The sequence below is a fragment of the Lepidochelys kempii genome, chromosome 3, assembly GCF_965140265.1.
Source record: "Lepidochelys kempii isolate rLepKem1 chromosome 3, rLepKem1.hap2, whole genome shotgun sequence".
NCBI lineage: Eukaryota > Metazoa > Chordata > Testudines > Cheloniidae > Lepidochelys > Lepidochelys kempii.
In genome coordinates this window covers 201,418,042-201,436,808 of record NC_133258.1, presented here as the reverse complement: position 1 = coordinate 201,436,808, position 18,767 = coordinate 201,418,042, and the positions used below count along the sequence as shown (strand labels likewise).

Here is an 18,767-nt window from a genome sequence, read left to right as displayed (position 1 = left end):
AAAAAAATCTCTGGGAGACAAGCAGAGAGAAAAAGCCAAGAGTGATTTCTGGCCCCTGACTTCCATAATAACACCTCTGATTGTGACTGGCAGGGAATTAGCCCACAAATTGTTCCCAGAAGGCAACTTGGCCATTTATGTTTGTCCAGCGGCAGAACCCTCATTCAATTTAACAGGAATTTTGTACTTCTAAAGCAGCCTCCCCATATTTAAGTGACTTAGAATTTGACATTCTGAAAACAGAATACAGCCAAGGTTTGAGTCAATAAAATTCTTTAGCGCTGTTTGTCAGCTGTGTTACATAGAAATTTGTAATCTGCTATATAGTCCAATGCCAACATGCAGGACAGAAATCTACAGACAGCGACGTTAAGATTTTTCTTGCTTTGGTTTATTCCATTCAAACTTCAAAAATATAACAAAACCAAATAAATAACTCATTTACCTTTCAGTGATGGCCATTTCTGTTCCATTAGGATGTGGTCATAGATCTTCCACAGTGTCAGGCAATGAAACATTCAACTACCCGTTATTACATTGAGCTGCCAAAATAATTTCAAAGATGAGAAGTTTTATATTGGAAAATCTGAAGGTTACACTAAGTCTGATGCTGAATTTTAAAAAGGCAGGAATATATCATTAGGGTTTTTCAAACTTGCAAGTACATAATATCTTAAGCAAAAGACTTCTAATAGATTACAACATCCCAGCAAAAAGGCAGTTTATATCATTTTAGATCGTTACTGAAGCTGTTTCCCTGCAACTACAGTATACAAATTACTATTTTGTCAGTAGTCCCTGTATTAGAAACTGACTCAAATGTGCATAACCGGATCAGAGGGCAATCCGTGTTTTGCAGCTGTGTGTAGAATTGGGCCCTAATTCAGTAAAGTTGAAGTCAGTGTGGGTGACTCACATACTGAAAGTTACACAGAAGCTCTGCTGCATTGGGGTCATAATGGTGTAATAAATTAAGATTTTTTATTTTGTGATCTTGTTGGTTAAATATCTTAAGGTCTTAGTAGTTTTAGCTGAGGTTTAGCAGAAAGCCATATTTTTTCAACAACACGAGTGAAGTATTATCCTGAAAATACATAAACTAATCATATAAATTGCTCAGTTTAGTAAGTATGACCACCTTATTCTGGGCTGCAGCTCCATATTTAGATTGGACTCTCCTTTCTCAGTGCTGCCATTTGAGTCCTGAACACTTTGGACTTAATGCTTAGTAGGCAATGGCATTGCACAAATTGATTTTAGGATTAGATTGATACTTGGTTAGGAAGGTTGTAACCCTACTTAAATTTTCCTTACTAAAGTAATTGTTCTGTCAATATAAACTACCTGAACTAGGAAAACAGTGCTGTGCCATTATTTCTGTCATTTCTTTCTAGAATATGTGCTGCTCATCTTGCCCCTCAATCCTTGTAGCTGAAAATTGGGTTAGGGGCATTCAGAGATTTGGTGTGCATGTGTGCATGCTAAACCTGCATTTTGTCTGGAAATTGACCTGCTAATCTCACAAGAACAGACTTTTCCATAAAAATACCAGTATTCTCTTGGTCTGGCCATGCTGGGAATACTGTGAGAATAGCTTTTCTCATGCTATTTCAATGATTGTTTTTTTTATTTGAATCCATGTCAAAAGTCTCCCCCATTGGAACACCTATGTTCATCCACAGTGTTTTGCCTACCTGTGCCAAGGACGGGGCTCAGAGGAACTGGAGTGAGGGCTTTCTGAGTAGCAGGTCCTTCTCTTCTGAATTCTCTTGCACCATAGATACATCTGAGTTGGAACATGGCTGTATTTAGGAAGCATTGTAGGACACACACACACACACCTTTATCTGGACTTTTTGCTGATTCAGTTTTCACTTTAATTTAGAATAGTCGCAAGATCTTCCTAGTCTGGGTTTTTGTTTTTGTTTTTTAGGATCATGGTGGTGAGTGGGCAGGGTCTTGGGATTTTCAATTTACAGGAATATAGGAATCTTTCCTCCCCCGCCCCCACCCCCACCCCTTTAGTCTAAGGTAGGTGGTGTGTACCCAGGTATTTTAATGATCAATGCTTATAATAAGCATTTATATTGCAAAAAGCAGAATTTATAGGTCTGCCCAGTAGGGGGACAAACAATTAAACATGCAGTATGAAAGAGAAAAAGGGGAGTTTTATTGCTGGTAAAAACTTAAAATTGAGGTACAAAAGTCCAGATCCTCAGCTGGTGAAAATCAGTATGGTTCCATTAGCTTCAGTGAAGCTACTCCAGTTTGCACCAGCTCAGAATCTGGCCCAGTGTATCCATCCAAACAGAAAGAATGACACACTGGCAAGGTAGAGAGCTCTCTACATTATAATTGGTTTTCTGGATTTGAATTTCTGAGTGGCTGACCCATGTGTTCCTACAAATTATGCTCTCTCTTCAGGGCTTTATAATTCCGTCTATCTGAAGCAAGAACTCTATCCTAGGCTGAACTCTGGCCCTTTTCCACATCACTATAAACTGACAATGCTAATTGTATTCTTGATGTTTCCTAGGCAACTAACTTAATGCCTAGAATAAAGCAGTAAACATGTAGGAATATGGATCAGGGCATATTCTTACATGTTTAATTTTTTTTTTGTTAGATAGTTATTATTTTACCTTAATCCTTTAACTTTATGCACTGTTTATCTCACTCTCACATGCACATGCTCCCTCATCAATCCCTTTCCCTGCCCTTGTTCGTTTACCTTTCTTTCCCAAGACCAAAATCTCATTCTGCTTCTGAGGGAATTTGGGTTTTAGATTCTTTTTTTAAGTTTTCCTTTGCTTCTGTGTGCTCCCTTACTCAGACTCCTTAATCCTCTGCTAGTTTTCTTTTTCACAGAAGTCCACAGTTCTGCAGTTCATAAAATACTTCCACACAAATGCACACACATTCACTGTAAGTTAGCAGATATAGGAATGTTCCTAGCTCCTGAATAAATACTGGCCATGCTTTTTCTAAATGCAAGCGTCAGGTTAGGTTCCTAAATCCCCATTTAGGGATCTAAATAGGTGACTTGATTTTCAAAATGGCTCAGCACCCAAGAGCTCCCATTATTTTCATTGAGGGCTGGGCTATTTTGAAAATCAAGCCACTTATTTAGGTATATAAATGTGAACTTACGCCCAGTTTGGGGAAATATTGGTGATTATGTTTATGACTTATTTATATTGATCCTGATTCTCCACGGCAATGCACCTTGTGCAAATTGAGTTTAAACCACTATAACCACCACCACCAAAATATTACATGTTTTACACTCATTTTATATAGAAAATACAAATCAGTGATGAAACCAGCCAGTCATTTTAAGTGTGCAGTAGATCGTATAATAGCACTAGTAAGAATATACAGCTCTGAGAGACTTATGCATTCTTGATGGGCTACAGCTACTACTTTAGACAATTGCTTAAAAAAAGAAAGAAAGAAAGAAATAGGAATTGTACTAACTGTACCTATTGAATGAGTTATCAGTATTCCATGTGTCTTTGCAGATGTGAAACTGGCAGCCCGGATCACAGTTCAACTATTGAACAAGAACTGGCTGCCCTTGACTCAGAAATGACCCAGAAGTTAATAGAACTGAAGGAAAAGCAACAACAGCAGCTGCTCAATCTCCGACAAGAACAGTATTATAGTGAAAAGTATCAGAAGCGAGAACATATTAAGCTGGTAAGTGTAAAGACTCATGGCTTACACTTTTCTTTGAGGCTCTCTCAGTCATTAGTGGAAATTATGTATTGTTATTAATTATGTTGCATTTTGTCCTGTACTTCCCTTCCCAGACTCCAGTTCTGAGCCTTAATTTATCCAGGTCCACAGGGTGCATTCTGTGTTCAGTGAAAACAAAACTGGCCAATTACAGATGGTGACTTGGGCCTGAAACCACACGAATAAACTAGTCAAACACCACATGTAAAACTCACTCTTACTCACTTGCTTGGGCTACCAGCATCACAGGGAGGTGGGAAAGAGAGTAGCCTCCATGTTCTCCCTCCTATCCAGAAATGGGTGAAGCCAGATTCCCTCCTCACCAACCCGAACACTCCAGCCAGCAGAGCTGAGTGAGCACTGAAGGGAGTGTAAACCTGCTGCTTCCACTGTGGAGCAAGGGAGCGATCAGGGATAGTCTGGTCTACTCCTGCAGCTGTACAGGTATGCACTGATTCTTGCTCGGGGCAGATTATAAACCAACAGTCGAGCCTTACACGCTCAGGGCCAGGATGGAATTTAGAGAGAGACCCACCATGCCAGAATAGGTTGGTGGCTTGGAAATTCTGCCTTTATTCAGAGCAGCGATTTGACCTAGGTCTCCCACATCCCAGGTGAGTATCATAACCACCAGACTGCTGACTATTCTGTAGGTGTCTCTCTCTTCCCCCCTCCCTGTTTTTTGTCATGCAAAACTTCAAAAGTTTCATTCCGCTTCAGAAAAAATTGCAAAATACCCACATTTTTTTGCAAAATGGAAGTGTTGTTTTCTGGCCAGCCCATGTGTTTATGTGTTTACTGAAGGTGTCAAAAGGAATATTAAGGTACATTAAGTTATGTCAGACTTCTAAGTTTTCTCATAATGTAATTTTTTGGTAGAGCCAAAGAATGATTATGTGACTGGTTGATCTCTTTGATGTTACGAAGTGGGTGGCCTATACCATGTATTTCTGTGTGTGTACGCCTTGCAATGTTGTATTTTTAACAATGTTGTTTAGCAACTAACACAGCTTTTTCGTAGTGGGTAATGTGACACCTGATGGTGTCATGCTATTTTAGAAGGGCATACCTTTAATAGGAAATGGGATTTTCTAATCTTATTTATTATTTTGATCTTTGCATATGTTTTGCGGATGTTAGGAGTCAATGTGAAGGTTGGATGGGAGTGTAAATCAGCAAATGATGAAGGGTAATATGGCTGTGAGGAAACAGCTCTCGCGCTCACCCTGCTTAATAACCTCAGCACAGAATATTCCACACTCATTTCATCATTTGAATCAGATTTCCTCTTTTTTTCTGCTGCTTTTTAGACTTTTGATATTCTCGGAAGCAAAATTAATTGTAAAATAAAGTAAAAGTTCATGAAAATGAATCAATAAAAATAGCTTCAAACATTCCCTGAGGCGTGAAGTTGTGCCAAACAGTGTCCTCAGCAAAAATGAATGCTTTAAAGGGATGCAAGGCCATCCTTTATAGATAGTGAAAAAGTCTTTTGCATACATTATTCCAAGTCAGTTTTTGTTTTCCCAGCTGGAATTCTGCTGTTGGCTGAAGCAGGATCATAAGGCCCTATGAGCTAATATAGGGAAGACTGAGCACATGGCAACCGATGATGCAGAGTGTTTTGAGGGAGGAAAAGGTTTTTTTAAGGGTGTTATAACACATACACGAGAGTTTTAGTGAATAGAGAAAGCCATTGCTCATAGGGTAGAAGAATGAGCTGAGATTCTGTGCTAAGCCCCCAAGATGCCCAGTACAAAGGCACAGCTCAGGGGAATTGGGAGCAAAAGTGGCATCTTTGTGCCTTCTGGATTCTGGGCTCATCTGTGGGCCAAAATCCCTCCACCTTAAATTAGAGCAACCCTGGGGGTGATTCTAATTTACAGCAGCCTCCCAAAGTCTAGGGAATTCCCAGAATCTCCATAGCAGCATGGACTAGGAAGATTCCCCATCCCAGTCTACCTTATCCCTCCTACCCTGAAACACCCCCTGCAACAAGGCTTGCAAGTGCTGGGAGAATTTTCCCCTGGTCTCTTGGAGCACAGGGTCCTATATTCTTCTAGAGCAAATGATAAGGCCTGAGGGGCAGGAGACAGATTCTGTCCCACAGTCGCCAATAGACAATCATGCCCTTAAGATGTAGCTTCAATTGTTGTATCTATCGATCATTTTTTTAACCTGCAAGGCTGTAATTTTCACTATAAACTTCAAGTCCAGTCAAATATTGTCCCAAATTTTTAAAAGTGTGCTCAGGATGTCGTCAGTGCACGCACAACAAGGTACGTGTGCTTGGAAATCCCAATGTGCAACCAGGGCTCATGCACGAGTGCGTGTATGCTTTTGCAATTATGCGACGCAATTAAATATGGCAATAGAGTTATCTGAATCTAAGGTGTGATACCAGTGTTTTAGAGCAAGCAGAAGGTGTAGAATGGAAGGCCAAAGCAGTTCCATGGCTTCCAAAAATATTTTTATGAGATATATAAATATATCGAGTGAGATTTTCAAATGCACTCAGCATTGGTCTACTCTACTCCCTTTGAAGTCAATGGTAAAATTTCCAATGATTTTAACAAGAGCAGAATTATACCGACCACAAGCACTCAGCTTCCCCCATGATAAAAGTGGAACAATGATACACACCTCCTCTGTAAAGTGCTTTGAGATATATGGATGAAGAGTGCTATATAAGAGCTAGGTATTTACTATTATTGAAAATCCTGCTCACAACAAAGGTGAAAATATTTTTTCTTGGAGGGTTTAGTTATTTGTTGATTGACAGTTGCCTCTGCGGGTTGTGTCACCAGTGAAAGGGCTGGGCCAGAGATGGAGAAGCCTCAAGGAGACTGTAACCACACAGGGTATTTTGATAAGGCACACAATGATCTTATTAATCAGCAGTAAGCAAGACAAGAATAGAAGTAGGCTCTGGCAGGTCTATGGAGTGGGTGGAACATCCTGACTGATAGACTCATACAAGCTAACCAGAGGCAAAAGAAGGAGAGATGGGATGTCCAGTGATTAGGGCCCTAGCCTGGGGCTCTGGAAACCCAGGTTGGGTTCCCTGCTCTACCACAGACTAACTGTATGAGCATGGGTAAGTCACCTAGCCTCTCTGTGCCTTAGTTCCCCATCTGTAAAATGGGAATAATAGCACTTCCCTACCGACAGGGTTGTTGCAAGGATAAATACATTAAAGATGAGAGCTGATCAGATACCTCAGTGATGGGGACTATCTAGGTATCTTACACAGAGGACCTGTTTAGTTGTCTGTTCCATCCCTTTGTTTCTTCATTTCCATCCCTTTATTCCTTTAAGAAAAGTATGTGTTTCTGGCTTCCTTCTATGCTCCAGCTAGCAGCTAATCAGCAAGCTGTAGTCTTTGCAGTTACACTTTGTAATTTCTTATCTCAAGTGCTCACTCTCAAGGTGACATAGTCCATCATAAGAACAGTTACAGATGTATTCCACCTATGACCTAGTGTTACTGTTCTGCCATCATTTCTCAAGTAGCTACCATGCTCAGACTTAGCAAAAATTGCAGTAGAAAATTTCCCTTTGATATAACATGTTAGCGATAAAGACTTTTAAAATTCTTTGTGTTGGCCAGCACTCAAAGCAATACATTGTCCTTAAGAACAATAAGATAAAGACTGAAGTCTTTAAGGTGCCACCCGACTCCTTGTTGTTTTTGTGGATACAGATTAACACGGCTACCCCCTGATATTGTCCTTAAGGTAACTGAGAAATTCTCTCTCTGTTCATTCCTCACAAAGAGCTGTGTGTTCTGTTATTACCTGAAAAGCTTTGCGTCCTCCAACATACATCAAGGGTCATGAAAAGCAAAAAATGTATGATGTTGCATGATGTGAAAAAATCCACACAATTTAATATACTGAGTTATTTATGATTATATACTCAAGTCTAATAGAGTGACCTACTACACATATATTTTTGAAAAACACAGAGCTAATAAAAATTAACTGGCAAAGCAAGAAAGGGTAGGAGCGCGCTTGTCATCTTTGCCTCTTATGTAGTTTATCGTCAAAGTTAGGGCAGATATCTTGTCCCCATATAAGTCCATGGGAGTTTGGCCATTGTATTTAACCAGGCCAGGATTTCACTCTCAGTCCCTATCCTTCAGTTGGGTCCACACAGAGATCCACTTTTGGGGATTTCTGGATCAAGGATTTGGCTTGTATTTTGCACTGTAGACCTTGGACAGTTTGTAATGCAGACTCTTGTTTAAAATACAGTTTTTGAAAAAAACTTGTGCTTAAAAACACTTGAGTGGCTGCCCGTGAACCCCAGTGAATGCAGAAGGGTTGTATGAAGTGCAAGTCCAACAGAATCTGGATGCTTCTATACAGTACACATAGCTGTTGTAATTTTTAATATACATCTGTTAAAAACGACATAAACAACCTTTCTGTAAGATCAGTAGTCTTCATTTTAAAAATGTCTTCAGTTTACTTTCTATAAAAGTTTAGGTGGGAGCTTTTCATGTTGATGTATCCTTTTGCTATAGTTTGTTGATATGTTCATACCTTTCAGGAAGATAGATGTAGATTTTTTTCCTCTAGAAAAAATTGTATATAATTGTGTAATTAAAGACTGTATCATAATGCATATGTAAAAGGGGGTCAAATTAAGATTGGATAAGCAACCTTAGTTCTGGCATTTCCTAACTTTTGGTTGCTTGACTTTTTAACTTTAATAATGCTCTTGTAATAGTGTGGGTTTTTAGTGTAATTTCCCAGGTTTTTTAAAAAAGCAAACTGAAAAAGCAGACATTCCATCATGTGCCATCATACTGACACCCACATGGATCAGCAGCAGGTTTGGAACTTTTAGATCCATGCTACAGACCTCTGCCACTTCAGCTAACAGAGTGGGTTATCGTGCTGTGTATGGCCCAGCACTAGAGGTGATGGGACCCTTCGTGAACAGGTTTCACAGATATTTGCTGACAGACGAGAAATAGTGAGACTCAGGAATCTTGGGTTCCATTCAGGGCTCTGGAGGGGAGTGTGCTCATGGGGGATAGGTATAAACTCTTCTGTTTTTTTTCTCACCAAGTATGACCCTGTCTGACTCATCTGCTCCAACCTCTTCCAGTCTCCACTCCTCAAGTGTCTCATCCCAGTCTCCTTGCCCATCAAGTCCTAGTCTGACCCGTCCAGACTCACTGTCCCAGTCTCCTCAAGTCCCAATTCCTCATTTATTCTCCTTATTTACCCATTTCCAGTTACCCCCCCATCCCACCTCCCCTCTGCAGCACTTTGTCCCCAGTCTCCTTGTCTAGCCATGCCCCCACCCTCCTGCCAGCTCCTCCTCTACTCTGTCTGCATCTCTCTCTCTCACCATGGCCTTCTATGTGACTTTCTCCATCCCAATTGGTTTCCAGTCCCAATCTCTCTCCTCAGGCTCCTCATCCAATCAGGCTCCTCATCCGATCTCTGCGACTCTTGTCCCAGTTCTCCCCTCGCACCTGAGTTCCTTGTCTGATCTCCTTTCCCCCTTTACTTTGTTCTCTCTGTTGCAGTTTCAGGGCAGCTGCACCTGTTTCCCCCCAATGATCCATCAGTGGCACCCATTCTAGGCTTCTGGCTGCGAGCCGTCACCTAACTTGGGCAGAGACTGCATCTGACTCCCTTCTGACCAGGGTTTTTTAAAGCTGCACAGTTGCCTACCTTACACTATGATATCCCCAGCAAGCCAGACTGCCTAAACAGGCCAGGGTCTGCACTTTGTATTCTCTCTGATTTCTATGAACAGTGTGATTGCCTGCAGTTATGAGTTACCACTCAGCTCCTTCTAACCAAGCACATTTATTCTTAAGGTGGAAGCATTACAGAGAAAACATATTAAAAACTATAAAGAACCTACCTGCTAAAAACCTTACCAGAGGTCACCCCCAACTCCAGCGTTGGGCTCTGGTAGCTGTCAGTCCTTCAAAACCCACAGCTGGGTTTTCCCCATTGTTGCAAGGTCATGGCTGTCTCAGATTCAGAACCAGAAGCCAGGCTGGGCAGTTCAGCCATTTCTTCATACCCGTTGGGCCTTTGATCTGGGAACAAGTAATCATCAGACAAAGACTTAGCTCAGGATATAGCTTCACAAGGCAGGAGTTTTGCATAACCAGAGGTGGGAAATTTTCATTTATTTCCCCCTTGACATTTATGACACTTATTGTCCATTCTTGTCTGGCACATTTTTAGTATAGTCCTTTGAACTCCCACACTTCACATCACATCTCCCCCCTACAGAGCTAACATACAATCCTGGCCCACAATAATACATAAACTTTGCATGTAATGCAATGGAACCCAAAGATACTTAGGGCTTGTCTACACTTACCAGGGGATCGATGCATCGGCGGTCGATTTAGCGGGTCTAGTGAAGACCCACTAAATCGACTGCAGATCGCTCTCCCATCCACATAGCATAGTGTGGACCCCATGGTAAATAGATCTAAGCCACATTGACTTGAGTTACACTATTAACGTAGCTCAAATTGCATGGTTTAGCTCGGCTTTCCCCTGTAGTGTGGACAAGGCCTTAAACTTATTTTTCAAAGATATTGCAGGAAACTGCCGTATCTGTCACACTCCCCAACCCACTAATTTTCATTTCCAGTCTCCTTGCTCAGCGAGTCCCAGTCTCCCTGCGGCTCCTCATCTGGTCTCAGTCTCCCCTGCAGCTCTTGTCTCTTAGTCCCCCCTCCATTTACCTTCATGGGTTTTGGTCCCAGTCTCCTTGCCGCATCTCCTTGGCTTAATCTACCTCTCCCACCCCACCCCCCATTGCTTCAGCTCTTCTCCCCTCTGCATTTGGATCAGTGCAGCTGCACTGATGCAACATTTGTAGTGTTGACGTGCCCTCTGCCCCTTACAGCTGTGTGAGGTTTAAGTCTGAAGCTAACTCCGTGCTTACTGTAATACAAGGGATCTTGATCGGGTCACACTGTGCAAATTAAGGCCCCCTCCCTATTAGGAGCTCTGTGTGAGTGCTGGGATCCGCCCGCAAAACTCATTGCAGGATCAATGCCTAAAGGCTCTCAGGGACACGGCCATTTTCTAAAGTTACCGAGTTTAAATGTGTTGTCTCTTCATTGTGTGAAATACATATGGAATGCTCTCACATATCTGATTGTTCATAACTCATCTTGATGAATGGGAGATGTGTGATTACACAGGGAAAGTGTTTTTGCTGCATTCATGGACAGCTCTTGTTCATTTCACATTACGGAGGTGCTGTTCAGGACTCCATAGTTAAGGATGGAGTTTGATTTTGCACTTAAAGAAACCTTTTTGTTTTGTATGAAAAATGCAGTATATCCTCAACAAACTTTCAGTGCTTATTTTAAGTATAGAGTGGATTTTCTGAGCATTTACAAGTGGGGCTCTCAAGCGATTAAAAAAAATAATTGCAATTAATTGCTTGATTAAAAAGATTAATCATGATTAATTGCACTATTAATTGTGCTGATAAACAATAGTACAATGCCATTTATTTAAATATTTTGGATGTTTTCCATATTTTCAAATATATTGATTTCAATTACAACACAGAATACAATGTGTACAGTTCTCACCTTATATTTATTTTAGACTTATATATTTTAGGCTTCTTGTTTAGAATGTCACCTGAAAATGAGAACAGGCGTTCGCAAGGCACGGTTGTAGCCAGCATCACAAGATATTTACATGTCAGATGCGCTAAAGATTCATACGTCCCTTCATGCTTCAACCACCATTCTAGAAGACATTCGTCCATGTTGATGATGAGTTCTGCTCGATAATGATTCAAAGCAACCCGACGCATGTTCCAAAGCATGTTCATTTTCATCATCTGAGTCAGATGCCATCAGCAGAAGGTTGATTTTCTTTTTTGGTGGTTCGGGTTCTGTAGTTTCCGTATCAGAGTGTTGCTCTTTTAAGACTTCTGAACACATGTGCCACACCTCAGCCCTCTCAGATTTTGGAAGGCATTTCGGTTTCTTAAATCTTGGGTCGAGTGCTGTAGCTATCTTTAGAAATTTCACATTGGTATCTTCTTTGAATTTTGTCAAATTTGCAGTGAAAGTGTTCTTAAAACAAACATGTGCTAGGTCATCATCCGCGACTGCCATAACATGAAATATGTGGCAGAATGCAGGTAAAGCAGCAGGAGACATAATTCTGCTGTTCAGTCACAAATTTAATTCACACCTTATTTTTTTAACGAGTGTCATCAGCATGGGAGCATGTCCTCTGGAACAATGGCGAAGCATGAAGAGGCATATGAATCTTTAACGCATCTGGCACGTAAATATCTTGCGACGCCAGGTACAACAGTGCCATGTGAACACCTGTTCTCATTTCAGGTGACACTGTAATTAAGAAGTGGGCAGCATTATCACCCGTAAATGTACACAAACTTGTTTCTCTTAGAGACTGGCTGAACAAGAAGTAGGACTGAGTGGACTTGTAGACTCTAAAGTTTTACATTGTTTTGTTTTTGAGTGCAGTTATGTAACAAAAAAACTACATTTGTAAGTTGGACTTTCATGATAGAGATTGCACTACAGTACTTGTATGAGGTGAATTGAAAAATACTATTTGTTTTATCATTTTTACAGTGCAAATATTTGTAATAAAAATAATAATATAAAGAGAGCACTGTGCACTTTGTATTCTGTGTTGTAATTGAAAGCAATATTGAAAATGTAGGAAAACATCCAGAAATATTTAATACATTTCAATTGGTATTCTGTTGTTTAACAGTGGGCTGAGCTGGGTGTGAGCAAGAACCGAATTTGGCCCACTGATTTTTTCTCTCTTGTCGTCATTAATTTGCTCTTATCCCTTGATTTTGTCAAGTTACATATACCACACAGGAAAAACTATTGAGGATAGTCATTCCCCCTAGGTCAAGAGCAATTTAACTGCTTCTGGTGACGATTATTAGACATTGTGGGTATTCACTCTTTGTGAAATGCTCTCCACTTGTTTTTTCTCCTGGATGATTTGAGATCATCTTAAAAGTTGGATTCACCTCTGCCCAAGAAATACTTCTTTATCTCTCACTGGCACTTTTGCTAAAGGCAGGTTTGAATAGGTCCAGAAGTGAGTCAGCACTCTAATTCCTTTCCAGGCCAGACACAAGACTGGCTCTCGCTTTCTCTCTCAAGATTTCTCTATCTCATTTGCCTTCGCCTTTCTTTCTTCCTCACATCCACACTCTTAAGAAATAAATCATCATTGAACGACATGAGGATGTGGTAAGAACTTGGAATTCCCAATGTTGTATGATGCATTCCACTCACAAGAAGATGTGAGGAGAACATTGAACAGTTATGCACTCAAAGTGAAGAAATGCCAAAGTTAAGGAGGCGTTCAAATCCTTATCACTGCCCCCTTGGCTTTATAGGCTGGTCTGTGTTCATGTGATCACAAGCTATGTCTCAGATAACACCAAGTAGTATCATACCATTTTTCCTGTAGCATTAGTTGCATATCCGTATCATTTTGAAGTATTGTGTCCCTGCCATACAAATAGTCCAAAAAAAGTATGCATTTGAAAAATACACAATTAATCCTTTCTACACAACATACTGCAGGTTACCTATAGCAGAGTAATATGCAAAGCCCCTTTATGTTTGCAGTTGGAGGATATGAAGGTAAACCCCTTACTCACACTGATGAACAGTTACATGATTAGTCCAATGTCCTCAGGAACCCACCCTCGGTTTTGGTAATGAGCTATGTCTAAAATGGGCTGTGTCTTATCTTTTTATTTGGAATGTAACATTTATATTACTTTCGTGCAAACAACCATTTTGGACTAGTATATAATTATTTTGTGGGACTTCTTATTGTCTGTGAACTCATTTCCCTGCTTACATTTACATTTCAAAACACATAATGACTGTTCCCAACTTGGTTACATTTTCTGAATTGTTCAGTTATGAAGTGTCATGATAATTACTTTTTCAATAAGAAACATTCTGACAGTTTCCTCTGAGCTTTATTCGCTCTGATGAAAATTTGCTTCACAAACAAAAGAGAATTCTTTCTTAGTTGTATACTTTGTTATTCTGTAGTTCTAGAAGAGAGTTCATACTCAATACCCTCCTTTTGTTCTCTGCAAATAGGAAATAAAAATTGGATTTTACTAACTACCCTTTACTATACGTTCTCTGTTTCATGGTTCTAAATGTCTATCTGATTATTTTTACTGAATTATGCCTAAACTGTAGTGATCTTCAAGTGAAATATATCAGTGACCCTTTTATGACTCATAATATTATGAAGTTAGTCTCATATGATGTAGGGAAGTATTGTTCCCTCTTTTACAGATGGGCCAACTGAGGCATAGAGGGTTGGGTTTTTTTTCGCCAATAGGGACCACTCTTGTTCCTACTGAAGTCAATAGAGATTTTGTTTCTGACTTCAGTGGGAACAGAATTTGGCCTTAAATCTGCCAACAGTCATAGACCAGGTCTCTGGCAAAGCCAGAACTCAGATCTTCTGACTCCCAATCCTGTGCTTTAACCTCTAGTCCGTACTTCCTAGATATGAGCAAAGAGTCACTTCTAACCCAAAATGCATGAAACTATTACTTCTACCTGGCTACACCAAAATCAGAATTGTTGCAAATAACAGTGTTCTGTTCATGGAAACTGTATACCACACTTGCATGTGTGAAACTGAACTAGACAAAGGCACGGAGATTCAATTGTAATTTATCAATGACCACAATTATTCTTGTTCATAAGTAGGAAAACACTTGGAAGCGAATGAGATTTTTATGTGTAAGTCCACAGTTCTCAAGATGACAGTCCACGCTTCATTGATAGAACTGCTGCTAGCTTTTAATCACGTATACATACTGGTGATGAAATAACATTTGCACGTATTCACCACGCTACATTTTTGAAGAAATCTGGGACTATTTATGATGACAAAATATAAAATACTCATTGTTTTACTTTTTTCAGCTCATTCAGAAGCTGACAGACGTGGCAGAGGAATGTCAGAGCAGCCAGTTAAAGAAACTGAAAGAGACTTGTGAAAAGTAAGGTGCTATTCTCATATAACTAACTAAATCTTCTTCAGCATCTAACTTCTGGTTGAAATATGTATGTGTGTGTAGATTTATCTTTATTTCTCTTTCCTGTAGAGAAAAGAAAGAGTTAAAGAAGAAAATGGACAAGAAGAGGCAGGAGAAGATCACAGAAGCTAAGTCCAGGGATAAAAATCAAGTGGATGAGTAAGTGTATTCTAAAACTGTGTTAGATTTTATGAAGAAGTTCAAGGACATTTGGTCCACGTGACATCAAAAGAAAAGCCTCAACTAAATGATCAGTATGCAGGCAGTAAGGGGTCACCAAAGGAATCGTGCCACCTCCTGTTGAATGAATCCAAACCCCTCCTCCGCATGTAAGCGCTTTGCCAGCTGAATGGGTGTGCTTTTGCACTGCAGTCCATGTCAAATGAGAGAATCCTCATGAAAAGAGCCAAGGTCAGTGTGGTGACAGAATGGCACACTTAGGCACTGATCCCACAAACACTTCTACATGTGCGTGAAAAAGCCCATTGGCTTCAAATCAATGTTGTAAAGTTACTCATGTGCAGGAGTGTTCGTGGGATTAGGCCTGGATTTGAGAGACACCCTTAAAACACACTATAAAACTAATGTTCTGTGGGCCATTTTTGATATGGAGCATACCAGGAAAGGAATGTGGCAGGCTGGCCCCTCCATGGGTGCAGCGTTCAAGTAGTTCAGGTGCCTTGTTTGAGAAATGCAACCTTACCGGCATATTACCTTTTTCCTATGTTTAAAAAATTATAATGTTATTGAATGATAGCATGAACTCAAACTACTGACAGTTCCTGAGGCTTTCATTTCACCTTAACAGAGTTTGTTGGGTAGGAATTTCCTTTCTTTTTAACTTTACCTATTATAAACTCGTTTCTGATGGAAACAAACAGCATCATTATAATGGAGGGTTTGTGGTAGTTTTGTAATGTCACCTCAGATCCTTCTTTCATGCTAGCTTTAGCCAATGTGGAGTTTCTCCTGATTTTTCAACAGTGGAAGTGAGAAGAAGTGGGTTCTGTGGGTGCAGTATCTCTAAAAAAGTGCAAAAATATTTATTTGATTTATGGTTCACAAATAAGCACAGAATATATCTGGGTAAGTGGGCTATATCCTCCTCTAGTATGCAGTAAATAGGATTTGTTTGTTTTCCTCAATTCCTTTTTGGCAAATAATTCAAAGAGAGAATAGAACATTTTAGGTTGCACTACTGTATTTATTATTAGCTATCACTCTTTGTGTAAGGCCTAGTGGGTCTCAAACCCAGGCCTGCAGAGTTTCTAGATAGCAAACAACTCCGCACTGCTACCCAGTAACATCTGTAAGTAGCTTGCGTATCCCCACCCATGAACTGTAAGTAGCTTGCGTATCCCCACCCATGACCCGCTACAGACACCAACTACAGGAAATCCCACCTCAAGGGACTTGTGAAGTGGCACCTTTATGGCACTGGATTGGCTCACTGCTCTATATAAACCCAAGGGGTGTTTCAGGAAGTGTCCAGGTAACAGTGTGGATTATTAGCTAGCTACTATGACCTCCCTGTTCCTGAGCCTTGGTATTGGCTTCTTCTCTGATTTGGACCTTGACTCCTGCTACCCAGTATTGACCCTCAGCCTGATCTCCGACCTGTCCCCGGCTCTGCCTCTCAGCTGGACCCTCGGCCTGACTGGTGACTCTGATACTGACTCTGAACTCCGGTGGTTGTTCTGCCTACTGAGCTCCTGCCACTAGTCCTGCCTACCTCTGCCCAGGATCCTGATGCTTTGTAATATTTAAAACCAAATTTAAAAAAAAAATGCAATAGAATTTAAAAAACCCAAGCAAACAAAAAAAAACCCCAGGCTTTTCCACAAAGCCACGATTATACAGTGTTTAATATAGTATCACCACTGTGTATGGTTTGGAGCTTCTTGTTGTAGGAAAAAGAAATACATCTTTTTATTGATAGAAATGAAAGATGGGCTACAGAGATAAAGGGACTACAATGCATGACCTGAGAACAGACATTAGAGGAATTTAACAAGCAGCCTAAGGAGAAGATGACAAAACAGGAATAAAAAGTGATAGTGTAAAAGGGGAAGAATTATTTAAGGTGGTTAAAGTTGGCATAATGGCATGGAAATAAAATTGGAAAGAATCAGTTAGACATTATGAAAAATGTCCTAATGGTAAAATCAATTGCAACATGAAATGATTTGCCTGTCGCAAGATTATTGAAATATCAATTTAGGTGTTCAAAAGTAGACAGGTAAAAGTCCCTAAGGAGGCTCCCTCAAACTCCTTGCACAGGAAAATCCAGTGGAGGCAGCAAAAGGAGCAGGAAACTCATTATGTTTCTCCCCAGCTGTTCCAACAAGTGGACACAGTTTGCCCCTCCCCACTGAAAGAGGTAGCAGGACCTGTGTGCAAACTCAGTGGTTTCCTTGAAGACCTCCTGTGCCAAGTAGGGATTTGAGGATGCTCTCTTGCAAATGTGGGAAATCAAAATACGCCCAGATTAATATATCGTGCCAAACTTTGCAGGCTTTTGTTTTTCTATCATTCTTAATTTTTCCCTGTCTCTAGGGTTTGCATAGCTGCCTGGAAGCAACATATTTTAGTCCCTTATGTATAGATAGGTTTACCAAGCAATTCAAAATTCTGTTTAACCTCTTAAGTGCTACTTGATTTTATTGAAATTTTGCAACTAGTCCATCATTTGGGAACAGTTATCTTCCCCTCTGCGAACTTCATAAACAGTAAAGAAACCTTTTACACTGTATACTCAAATTACTACATGCCATCATCTCTAATGAACTGCATGTTCACTGTGGGCTTGATACTGTGCTCATTGAAGTCAATGGCAAAGTTCCCATTCATTTTAATGGTGCGGAATCAGGGCCTATATTGCCACAAGTAAAATTTTCAAAGGCCCATAAGTCCCACTGACTTCTAATGTATCTGCACTGCCCCTGCTATAGTGCTCATGTCTATGGCAGTATGTGCTAACTCTGACTAGGCCATCCTGAAAAAAATCTGTCTAAAAGGTCACTGCTGATGAAGCTGCTGAGATATTCCCGCCCAAGTTCTCCTGCCTCCACTTAAAATGGTTGTAAAGAAAACCAGTGACAAAGGTCAGTAGAAACCTCTTTTTGTTGTGTCCAGTCAGTGTGGCAGCTGAGAGGCGAACCAACATGGCACAGCAGCATTGCTGTGGAGAAGAATAAGACAATGCAGTTCAAAAGCAGAAGACAAGCAGCCGTGCCCTACCCCCCAAAGTATCGCAGCACATCACCAGCTAAACTACCACATTAGCAGAGAAGCTCTGTTAAGTCATTTGGCCTGCCAGGCTGTCTGCCACGGTAGAGCAAGCCCCTATCCAATGCCATTCATAGGCACCTTTAAAATTCAAATGTTTCAACTGAATCCAGAGCTCCGTGGCTCACATAGTAAAGTTATGGGGTGAAATCCTGACCCTACTGGAGTCGCTGAGAGTTTTGTCATTGACTTCAGTGAGGCTGGATTTCATCCGCAGTATCTGCTCACTGACATGGAATACTGCGTAATATAACATGTTGGGTAACGTAGCAGGTGATGCCCTGTGCGTTCTCTTTGGTATTCCATTTTCCACACTTAAAAGAACAGTGCTGCCACATAGAAGCTGCAACAGGAACAATACTCTACAGCAGAAGGACTAACTGAGAGCAGGACTTGCCTGACATTATCAGGACTTAAAGGCAAGCAAGGGAAAATAATTTCATTGCAGGAAGTCACGGATCTGGACATTTTGGGACGTTTCTGAAGATACAACTCCAACACCCTGATTCTAACGTATTAGACACTTTAGAAATGCAGATGGATGGACAGACAGAACTGTCTCTTCAAGGCAGAGTCTATCACATTGGGTATTTGATGTATCTGAATTGACAAACATATTGATGTAATTTTGTCTACTGCAATAA

The 18,767-nt window shown here is 40.5% G+C and overlaps 1 protein-coding gene and 1 long non-coding RNA gene across 11 annotated transcripts in view; one reads left to right on the top strand and one right to left on the bottom strand.

Moving 5' to 3' along the window:
• The window catches only part of PLCB1 (phospholipase C beta 1), a 655,431-nt gene that overhangs the window by 547,951 nt on the left and 88,713 nt on the right, over positions 1-18,767 (top strand). For all 10 annotated transcript variants that reach the window (XM_073339660.1, XM_073339659.1, XM_073339667.1 and 7 more), the window contains exons 27-29: positions 3,522-3,699; positions 14,723-14,799; positions 14,905-14,994. In XM_073339660.1, coding sequence (XP_073195761.1) covers positions 3,522-3,699; positions 14,723-14,799; positions 14,905-14,994 — 345 coding nt within the window. The remainder of the gene's footprint in view (positions 1-3,521; positions 3,700-14,722; positions 14,800-14,904; positions 14,995-18,767) is intronic.
• On the bottom strand, positions 457-9,781 carry LOC140909706 (uncharacterized). The gene is made up of 3 exons (XR_012158333.1): positions 9,628-9,781; positions 1,695-1,786; positions 457-542 (listed from the first exon to the last, which is right to left on the bottom strand). It is a non-coding gene; the product is annotated as an uncharacterized lncRNA (long non-coding RNA).